The sequence below is a fragment of the Helianthus annuus genome, chromosome 3 (genome assembly GCF_002127325.2).
Source record: "Helianthus annuus cultivar XRQ/B chromosome 3, HanXRQr2.0-SUNRISE, whole genome shotgun sequence".
Lineage (NCBI taxonomy): Eukaryota > Viridiplantae > Streptophyta > Magnoliopsida > Asterales > Asteraceae > Helianthus > Helianthus annuus.
This window is the reverse complement of record NC_035435.2, coordinates 145,619,063-145,630,733: the sequence shown is the minus strand read 5'-3', so window position 1 is coordinate 145,630,733 and position 11,671 is coordinate 145,619,063. Positions and strand designations below refer to the sequence as shown.

The following is an 11,671-nucleotide window of genomic DNA, read 5'->3' as shown; positions in this document are numbered from 1 at the left end:
GATTTTGAATACTTTGATTCTGATTCGACATTAACGCCCATTGACTTGCACTGATAGATGGTTGAGGAAACATACTCCTTGCCCACGCGGCTGCGGAAGTTTGATCTTGACCTGGTTGTGGGTCCGTACTCCAATCCCACGACTTGTGCAACTCATCTTCGATGTATACAAGTAGAATACCTGATCAAATACCCGAAAACACAATGTTATAACACTTTTGCAAACCTTCTGTTTAAAAATGACACCACACACGACGAAACACTTCCCACGAAACAAATTCTGTTTCGTCGAAATCACTTACGACGAAATGCAATGTGTTTCGTCGATGGATTATGGCGAAACACTTTGTGTTTCGTCGAAGATTGTTATCGGCGAAAAGCTTTTGTTTCGTCGTTAACCTGATTCGTTGATAAAGTAACTAGAGAGTTGGTGAAGTAGGTGAAATCTTATCCTCAAACAGACAAAGCCCACGACTTTGTCAACTCACACCATGCTTAGACCACCAACCAAGTATGGTTAACAATTTTTAGTTCATTTAAATTCTTATCAGTTTTAACTTTAAATCTAAATTCAATGAATATTCAAGAACACCTTGAATATTTCTTGAATATATGAAGAACAAACCCAGAAATTATGAATTTTCCGGTCACCGTCAAATTTTCCGAAACATGAAATTGCACAAGACTTTCAATAAAAACCCGGTTTTTCACAAGAACAATCAATCTAACAAGGTTTTTAACAAAACTCTTTAACAAGCAACCATATTTAAGCAGATTTTAAGAAATTTTCTCCAGAAATTATGAGTTTTCAAGAACAACTTTTCTGAAAATCAACCACAAATACTTGATAAAAACCGAACTATGTTTGATTTTAAACAAGGATAAGAGCCTAGTGCTCTGATACCACTAGTAGGTCCCGAAATCGGAGGATCGATTTACACAACCAAATCCTTGTTTATAGCAAACAAAGTCACGTGTGCGGAATCCACGTAACTAAGCCAAATCAAACATAGAAAGCAGTAACAACAATGGTTTAACCAAAGAAACACAATCGTTAGATTAAACTGGATGAGAATGCCAACTGATACAAACACAGTCTAGACAGAATGACTTTTAGGGTATGCTCTCATCTCTAAGTTCTAAACGAAACAAAATGTGTATTTATAGCAACCTGGGCTCAAGGCATCGATGAAACCAACATGGGCTCGACGAAACACAAGGGTCCATATACTTGGGCCTGAACAAGCCCAAAGGCCGACGAAACAAGTTTGTTTCGTCGCAGACCACGACGAAACACATTGAAATGGACAAGAGCCTGTTTCGTCGTCCTGTGTTCGACGAAACACAAAGTGTTTCATCGAAGGCTGCAAAATGTGTTATGTTTGCTGCAAACAGACAGTTGCAGCAAACCACAAAGAAACACACATAAAGACAGAAATACCCTTACATGCAACATGTATTGTTCATAGACCATTACATAACAAAAGGAGACAAACAAGTCGGACACAAGCGGATAGGAGGATATCCGACTTGGTCGACGGCAAATACAGACTCGATAAACGATAAAAGACCGTACAAAATAAATCGTAATTACAAGACTAGTGACAGACACAAAAGTGCATCAACAATCCGTAAGGCCATCTCGTCTTTAATAACTGGCCCATAATTTTTGTCTTTTTCCCTTCCGTTAAAAGATCCCTCGGGACAATTTAAAATGTTGGCCCATTCGAATGAAATAAACCTTGACACATTGTCCCTACCTTTTTCCAAAACACTTATTGTTCATTCGAATCCTGACCTCCATGATGATTCCTCTTTTCCCCATGCAACCCTAATTCACCATGGCCCAACATTTCCCTATGTACCCTTTCATCTTATTTGTGTTGGGAAACCCTAGGCTGCGACGTTTCCTTCTCTGGCTCAACTGAGGGATTTTCCGGCAGCATATACTTATTTTTCCCGCGAGAGACTGTCTTCAACGAACTCCTCAGAATTAGACCACTCTTCATTACACTTGGTGTGTTGTCTTAAAAAGATTTTTTATAGGAAATGAAAATTGAAAAAATGTTACACTTGGAGTGTTGTTTTAAAAAGTTTTTTTTTTTTTTTAATTTGGTTGCAGGCCCCACATTTACCCACATACCCTCGCACGTCCCTACAAACACCTTCTCTAAATGCGTTACTCCACAATGTAGTCCTTGGCATCCTTGTCCATCTCAGCCCAAATACAAGCTAAAGAGTTTTACTATTTGTTAGAGCATTCAGATGATCTCATTCCTTATGCTTACTCAACTCATGAAATTTAAGAAAGCTACTTAAAAACATTACTAAGAGCATTAACATCCGAGTTCTTATCCATATCCTTATAATTTAACTAAAAAGCACATTTATCTTAGCCATTTAAAGATTCTCAAATAACCTCCAATATCTGATTTTTTTATCTATCTATATTGAATTAAATAATACTCTTGTAATCATTTTTTACTATTCTTTCTCCCTCTTCCACTCACAAAAAAAATTATAAGACTGAAGGGTATGGGGAACACGGTTTGGATCACCCCTAAACACGTGGGAATTATACAATGAGGCTACACATAACCATCTTCGTTCGGAATTGATTGATCACGTTTGGTAAATGGCTCGGGTCAACAGCGACGAGTAGTTATCTTTTTATTATTATTCATAAATTGCAGTTTAAATACATTTAACATGTACTAGAATTTCACTATTTTAATGGCGTGTACTTTTATTATTTTAGTTATTAAATAAATTTATTTAGGTTTATTTGTTGTTTATAAAAATAAATTAAATTCAATAAGTTTTAAATAAAAATATATTAAAAAATAGGAAGTGGATCATAACCACATCATATAGGGTGGTGGATAAGGATTGTTGATGAGGGTGAAGTGATGTAAGAATGATGTGGAGGGTGGTGGTAGTGATTAGGAAAATCACCACACCACATAGCTTAGGAGATTAGTGAGTCGATAAATATATAGATTGATTATACCTTTCCTTAAAATCTTATGGGTGAAAAATAAAGATAAGAAAACTCATATAGAAAAAAAAGTGAACATTTATATAATTTCCTTATGATTTTAAGATAAGGATAAGAATAAAGATTCAAAAGTGAATGCTATTATATCCCTTATCCATATATTTTTAAGGAAATCTAATTAAAGGAAAATTATATATTTTTATGGAATAACATTTTTTTAGTTAAATTATTAATATGAGATTTCAATGTTGTTTAAGTCATTATCACACCTATCAGTAATTTAGTAATTTAATGCTTATTTTCTCTGAACCAATAGATTAAATAGATTATATCGTTTTTTAGAAGTCTTCTGATGCTCACGTACCTATATAAAGCCTACAACACTTGTCCAACTGCACACGGTTTGCATTTCACGATGCTTTTCAAAACTAAACTATCATCTCTGAATATCCCGATGAAGATATATGGTTTTTATGTGTTTTCTTTGTGTTGTTTCCTGATTTTTAATGGAGTCCGTGTTGAAGCTTTCAGGAACCATACACGGCTACTGAATGTTTCACAGCCTTACCGGACAGCATATCACTTCCAGCCTACCAAAAACTGGATGAATGGTACAATTTTTTTTGGTGGATTCCCTGTTTTTGTACTTTTTGCTAGTTTATGTTATATATAGTGGATTAACATATGTGTTTTGTTTCATTAATTATCTTTCCTTGGTCTAATGTTTGATCTATTTACATGCATGTTCAAATGGTTGCTGTTGGAATTTGCAGATCCTAATGGTAAACCCACAATCTTTTATACACTTCACATTGGTTTAGATTTTGTTTTCTAGAAATAAATAGGTACTCTTTTGTGATTACATGGGGTATCATTTTAAGACTTTTTGAAAAATGGGGCTGCCACACTTACAGGTGACATCTATAAGTCTCTATTTAAATTTTTCTTTTTGCATTTTTCATTTGATACCGTTTTTTTCCTAATAATATTAACATCTAATATGCGATATTTTTAAAAATCTAAATACACAGATTTGTTTTATATTTTTAATCTATGTTTCAATATAAGTTCTATATAATTTATTCAAAATAATTTTTAGTCTCGTAATATCAGAAAATGCGTTTTTTTTAATACAATTTGGCGTTCAATATAACTTATATGGATACGTAAAAAAAATATGTGTCTTTGGAGTTTTTGAAAATATTGATATTACATGTTATTAGGAAAAAAAAAACAGATTAAATGCTTAAAAACTGAAAAAGAAAGAAAAAAAGACATGGAGATGTCACTCTCATGGACTGGCATACCCATTTGTGAAAAAATTAAAAATTATATCTTATGTAATCACATTCTATGAAAAGTACTTGTTTCTAAAAAAAGTCATTCTTGAATCTTGATGGACCATTTGCCTTTTATTAATGAAATATGACACATAAAACATTTGGTGCATTTGGTTTGTTATTGATAACGCAGGACCAATGTATTACAAGGGGGTCTACCATTTTTTCTCTCAACACAATCCATATGGTCCACTATGGGGTAACATGTCATGGGGTCATGCCATATTGTTGGTGCACTTGTGTCTGTACTTTGTCTGTATTCAGTCACGATGTAAACGATGTCCTTGTTAGTCCTGTAAGTTGACCAAGTCAACCGTCCTCCTGGTTTGACTTGGCCAAACAGTTAGAAGATGTTTGTATATGGTTGTCTGTCTCGAAGGATAAGAGATCGAAGGATGATGTGGATCCTTCGATCTACTCGAAAGATATGCTTCGATTGATGGACCTCCAAAGATCATCCTTCGAGGTCCCTGTGAATCCTTCGAAGGCTTTGTGATCGTTAGATGATCCTTCGACCATCTATCGGATCCTTCGGACAAGGCAACCTGTGCTATATACCCATGCAGTGTGTTAGACAGAGTTAGATGCACACCGAGAGATAGAGAGACTTGAGAGCATTCTGTCCGAAACACACACACACACTTTGAGAGTTTGCAAAACACATTTGTGAACATTGTGCTTGTAACCGGAACCTTTCATTCGCATTAATACAAGTGGTGTTAATCGGTGAATCTTTGTGTGTTTGTGTTTGTGCTTGTTTCATCCCGGTTTGCTCATTAGCTTGGATTCCGCACTTGCTAGTGGGTTAGTATAACAAGGTTAAGGTTGAACCTCATCCTCCGAGAGGGACCTACAAGTGGTATCAGAGCTAAGGCTCTTTACCTTGTTTAAAACCGGGTTTGTTCAAGTTCTTGGTGTGTTTGGACACTTGGTTTAGCACCCGTTTTTGGTGGTTTTCCTGCATTTTTAAACTGAAAAACGTGTTCTAAACTAACCGGGAGTGTTCATAAGCGGGTTGGGTAACTTAAAAACTTGTTTTTAAGTGTTTTGGTGATTTCCGGCCAAACTCCGGTCATAATTCCGGTGACTGGTTCTGGATAAGGATTTCCTTTTTGGGTAATTTTTGTTTGAAAATTCTGAGTTGGTAAGAAGGTACAGTCTGACCATACCTTTTGCCGAAAGTTGACCTTCACCAACCCATCACCTTTTCACCAACCTTTCACATCAGTGTCAGTGTGTCAGTGAGCATTCGAAAGATATCCTTCGACCTCGAAAGACCATCTTTCGATCAAAGACAGCTCGATAGATAAGCATCTTTCGAGTAGTCTTTCGAAGTCTAAGCATTATCCTTCGTTTCTGGAATCTATTCGAAAGATAGTTGTTCGAAAGATAAGGATTTATTTCGAAAGATAAGGATTTATCTCGAAAGATAAGGATCTTTCAAGTGTGAATCTTTCGAAATTTTGAATCTTTCGAAACCATTGCTCGAAAGTCAACAGTGATCTTTCGACCACTGTTGATCATTCGAACAAGTGTTGATCTTTCGTTTGTGGTCTGTTTATTGTTAACAAGTTTCTGTTTTTCAGATCTTTCGAACCAGGATCCTTCGGCTGTGTGTGATCTTTCGGAATATTCATTTAGCATTTATTTTTCTTATCAATCATGAATCCGAATTGGTGGAATCCGGCTCCGGACAGTGGAAAATATACAAGTTCAGGTTCCACTCCCTCATGGTGGGGTACACCGGCTCCCGATAGTGGAAAGTACACGTGCACAAGTCTATCACCGTCATGGGCCGAGTCTCCGGTATCAACATCTTCACAAGCAAATGCTATATCTTCAAGTCAATGGGCATTAGTATCGAATCAAACTCCGAGTATCCAAAGTATCTTATTGAGCGAAAGCGAAACAGGAAGTTTGAATCGACCTCCGAAGTTGATGCATTTAAATGAATATCCGGGCTGGGTTGACAGATTTCGTACATACGTACTTGGGCAAAATACCGAACTGTGGATACGTTTCACTACAGATTTTGATCAAGCTATAGAGGTTGCTGCTTCAGACACTGCTACGTTTGCCGATCTTCCTGAAGATCAGAAGAAAACGTATGATCTGGAAAAGAAAGCATACGCCATTCTCACTCAGGCGTTAAGCAAGGATATTTACCACCAGTTTGTCAGTTTCAAGACAACCAAGAAGTTGTGGGACGGGTTGAAAACTAGAGGAGTAGGGAATGAAGCAACACGTCAATTGCGTCATGATCTGCTCAAGAAAGAATTTGACTGTTTCACGTGCATGGATAAGGAGTCTTTGGGAGACATGACAAGCCGGTTTTATCATTTGCTTACTGAGTTGAATAATTTTGGTGTAGCGACAACTCAAGCAGAAGTGGTGAAAAAGTTTGCTGATGCTTTGCCTCCCCAATGGAGCAGTTTCTTGGAAATCCTAAAGTATAACGGAGTGTTGAGAACTACAAATATCAACGACTTCGTGCAGCTTTTGGAAAACAAGGATCAGGAGGAAACATTAAAGGCGAAGAGAGTTCCATTGCCACAAAATCCAGAAATGTATTATGGAACTTCCAACACTTCGTCTGCAAGAACAGGTCCACATGCTCCTCTACAAACGACGTTTGTCACAAGCACGGATATGTATGGAAATCCGGTGCAAGTTCCTGTTAAGCCACCTCCCACCACAGACATGTATGGAAATCCAATACAACCACCTCCTCCTCCTCCTGCTCAACAACAACGTGCGTGTTATGGAGGAACATCATCTGCTGGTCAACAATCAAAGCCAAGTACAGTACAGCTCGACACTTCCAGCTTCTCTAAAGTCAGTGTAGAAGTAGCTAAGGAACACATGGAGCTGCTTAACACTGTAGTGAGCGCGTACTGTGGGTTAATAGAAGGTCAGATTGGCAACATTAATCTGACACAAGAAGATTATCGGCAGATTGATAAAGAAGAGATGGACTTGATGGATATCAAGTGGGCCTTTGCTAGTGCTGTGAGAAGGGCAAAGGATTGGATGGAAAGTACTGGCAGAACCAGCTTGGAGAGCAAGAGAGACACCAAGTATGGGTTCGATAAACAGGCTGTTTAGTGCTTCAACTGTGGTGAACGGGGTCACTTTAAAAGGGAATGCACAAAGCCAGCTCAGCACGGGAACCAAAACCCCTTCAGAAACCAAGGCAACCAGCAGAACTAGAACAGAAACAATGAGCGTACATTGGTGCCTGTCAACAACCAAACCAATCGGGCACTTGCAGTTCAGGTGGATGAAGGTTGTGACTGGTCAATTCAGTTGGGTGGTGATGCTCCAGATGGAACAGCATGCTTTGCTCAAGTTGTGAAGGAGTTAGTTCACACCAGTGGTGGAGAATCTTCCGCCAGTGGTGGTGAATCTTCTGAAGATGAAGACTCTTCTGGGTACAGCAGGAGCGTTGATGAAGAATCATCCAGTGTCACACCCCGATCTCCACGTGTCACCGGTGGGCCCGGTGTGGGGTATCGTGACGTAGTGGATAACATCATAGTCAAACAACACAATTTAAAAATGCACAGCGGAAGCAAAAGATAATATTTTACAATCCGAATATAATGTAATATCAATTATTACAACGGAAAGTAGAGGATCCACAGGCGGATCTTAAGTATTGTTCAACAGACTTTAGACGCCTAGAATTTGCAAGATTCCTTATTAACGCCCTGAGCAGCTTCCAGCCTATTACGTACTTGTACCTGTCACTTAGACTTTGAAAAATACGTCAGTTTTCACTGGTAAATACACTCAACTGACTCATTTGAAAAGAGTTTATGAAAATTGGTTTAGGCGCACAAGGCACAAAACTATTTTGACACTTGATTAAGATGCACAAGGCAAGATTAATCTTTTATACTTGGGACAAACTATATCTCATGTTATCAGTTTTACATAACTTGCTCTACATACGGGGCCCGGTCCTATGCCGGTTCAAGATTAACCGACACACCACTATTCCCCTATTGGGAATCCCATATTGGGTATAATCAATTAATAAGCATAAAGCATCTGTCAGGTGTATGCCTACACCCCGTGCTTGAGTCGTGGCCATTGCATTTAATGAGTCAAGGATATCCAGGACACGGTCGCATTAACCCCCAATGTTTCAGTCAAGCAATACGAATTAAAAACAGGTTATTTGGATTTCCCGACACATTGGTCTTCGAATCCCATACCTGACCATGCGGTATTTATATTACCGTATCCCAAGCACGTAATAGGGAAAATAAGTTAAGAGTATTTACCTGAGCTAGCTCCTGTCTTAAATAGCAAGGGTTATAATAACTCAGCCGTATTCACTTAAGTAAGCGTAGGTACAATTTACCGGAAGGCTCTAGTCTGGAACGATAGTATAAATAACCAATTAGAATACTAACGGGTCTATAATTAAGCCTAAGCTTAGACCGGTTAGTTTTAAGGAAATATACGGTTCAAGCGCACGATTAGGCGAAGACCGGATAGAACGTGATTTAGACCCGACGAGTTTGAATACTTGTATAATATGGGTATACTAAATACATTCTGGATTTTGAGACAAAAATGATAAGGTTTGACCCGTTTCGGTCAATTTACGCAAACTAGTTACGTAAACCGAACCGAACGCAAAAAGGGCGTTACAGGTAGCCAAAAGAGTCATATGCAAGTTCCCTGAGATAATATGCTTTAAATATGATATAATATCAGCAAGTTATGTTCTATTATGCCCCGAATAAATTTAAACTCAATTTATGCCTCATAAGGGCATTTCGGTCATTTAAAAGATTACAAAAGAGTTAAATTGGAAATCTGAGTTACGGGTCTGATTTATACAGTAAATATGTTTAATTCGACATATTATAACAGTAGGGTATGACCCGTATACAAAACTTATTATTTAAAATCAAACTATGCACCGTAGGGGTATTTTAGTAATTTCGCAAGGGCTAAAAATGTCAAAACTGGAAATCTGAGTTCAAAGACTTATACTTACTGTTATTATATGAAAATATGCTAAATACATCAGTAGGTATGAGTCTTATATGTTTAATATGAGTATAACGCTTACTATGCGCTAAAAACGCTAAAAAATGCGATTTAGAGCCGTTTCCGGGTTTTTAAAAGAAAGCTGAGATTTTTATATTTCCAGAGGGCTCAAAATAATTTATTTAACAAATAAAATCAGTAGAAAAAGGTTTGGGGTCAAAAGGATTTATAAAACTCATTTTATGGCTTAAACGGTCAACACCGGCATTAACCGAATCGACTTAGCGATCTATGAAACGATCAGCCAAAAATTAAATAAAAATCTTCAAAAATACCAAAATATTATATAACATCAGTGGGTAAAAAGTTTCATATCAGAAAGTGGCCTTAAATAGGCTATACGCTAAATGCGCCGTTTATTTAACATAAAGATATAGTTTTACGCTATCGGCCATAACTCAAAATCTGGACCACCAACTGATCTCAAATTTTCGGTGCAAGTTTATAAATTAATAATAAAGATTTATACTCTTTCACTTTTCCAAAAATCACGTTTTATATCAAAAAGGGCAAATTAGTCAACTTTAAGCATAAATCGGAAACACGCAAATGAATCGGCTAAGCATAGACTCAAACAACAAAAATTCCAGAAAGTTATACTAAAATAAAAATGGTCAAAAGTACTCTCCAGTACAGATCTCAAACATGCATGTACGAATCCGAATCGATAGTCTACGAAATAGTCGTTTTACAAGACTTTCGGTTCCGATTCGTATTTATATCAAAGATTGTCGAGTTGATGAATATAAAACACATTCTTGTATCCATTATAGGTTATTTTCAATGATCAAACAGATTGCATGTCATCTACATTAGCATTTAAGCTTATTTTGCCAAAAACAACTTCTGTTGACTTTTTTTTGAACAAGTTTGACTCGACAATTAACATGCATATAGTGGGAATCAGAGAACACCCTTTTGAGGGTTTGTTTCCCACATAATTACCAACATAAGTGTGGTTTCAATTTGAGAAATGACTGAGTAAAACTCGCTTAATCAGAAAGTCAAAGCATAAGAACAATAGTTTGACTTTTAGCAATTAATCGATGCAAGAACGAATTAGAGACTGAATTAGGAGCTTACAAAGGTCCTATTGATGCTTCGTTATCACTAGGATGTTGCCTTGACGTTCAGAAATGCTCCAGGAAGTTGTCTTGAGAGTTTTACAAGTTGGATGTTCTTCATCACAATGTATGAGCTCAAAGAAATGAGCTTTTGATCTGTTTTATGGATGAAATCAGAGGTAGTAGCATGTTCTCAGTAGCCTAAGCATGCAAGGACTTTCATTGGATCAAAAGAGAGGTGATAACAGCTGTTTACAACTTCAAATTCGGACCCAAAATGGTCATTTTCGCGATTTCTGTTACTGGTAGTCCCACGCGGCCCGCCTGGGCATGTCCAGGCGGGTCGCCTGACCCCTGCTGCTGTCAAACAAGTTTCAAACTTGGCAGATTTGGTCCCTGAACTTGCACGCGATGTTTCGGCTTCTTATTTTGACTCGTAAACCCCCAAACTTGGTTTTTAAGAACCTTAGGACATTTACCAACATGGAAATGTCCTCGGATAACTTTGCGCCCAACCGAAAAGCCATGAAATTCGACGTTGACGCTTTTAGTCCCTCAAGTACGGTTTTGGCCATAACTTTCTCATACGTTATCGAAACTTCACGAAATTTTTACCACATATTCTAGTGAGTATATTTTAGCATTACAATGCTTCGGGTCTGCCAAAAGTTCACTCAGAGGTATAAATTCAACATGTTGACACTTTTGGCCCCTATAGTTTGCAATTCCTCACTTTTTTGTAATTTCCGCGTCGTATGATCCATGAACCATCCGTTTAAGGTTATAAACATTATGTAGGGTTATCATAGAGTCTATTTATCCATTGTTGACACTTTGGACCCTTACGTTCCACAGTTTTCACCGTTTGTCAACTTTAGTGCCTCTAAAGTTTGTTTTCGCATATGCAAAGCCTATGACACGTGTCAATACATTATTGGACGTAAAATTTTGAGGTGTTACATCCTCACCCCCTTAAAAGAAATCTCGTCCTCGAGATTTACTGAAACAAATGAGGATATTTCTCTTTCATCGTGGATTCTACTTCCCATGTGTATTCGGGACCTCTACGGGCATCCCTTTTGACCTTAACAATAGGTACATGCTTCCTCCGAAGCTTCTTCATCTGTCGATCCTCAATCGACAATGGTTTTTCCACAAATCTTAAACTTTCATCTATGTGTATATCTGTATGCGGTATAACCA

The 11,671-nt window shown here is 37.5% G+C and overlaps 1 protein-coding gene across 1 annotated transcript in view; it reads left to right on the top strand.

Annotated features, from left to right (window-relative positions):
- The first annotated feature begins 3,451 nt into the window (after positions 1-3,451).
- The window catches only part of LOC110932269 (beta-fructofuranosidase, insoluble isoenzyme CWINV1), a 28,403-nt gene continuing 20,183 nt past the window's right edge, over positions 3,452-11,671 (top strand). Inside the window, exons 1-3 of the mRNA XM_022175618.2 lie at positions 3,452-3,608; positions 3,771-3,779; positions 4,471-4,559. Of these exons, the coding sequence (XP_022031310.1) occupies positions 3,452-3,608; positions 3,771-3,779; positions 4,471-4,559 (255 nt within the window). The remainder of the gene's footprint in view (positions 3,609-3,770; positions 3,780-4,470; positions 4,560-11,671) is intronic.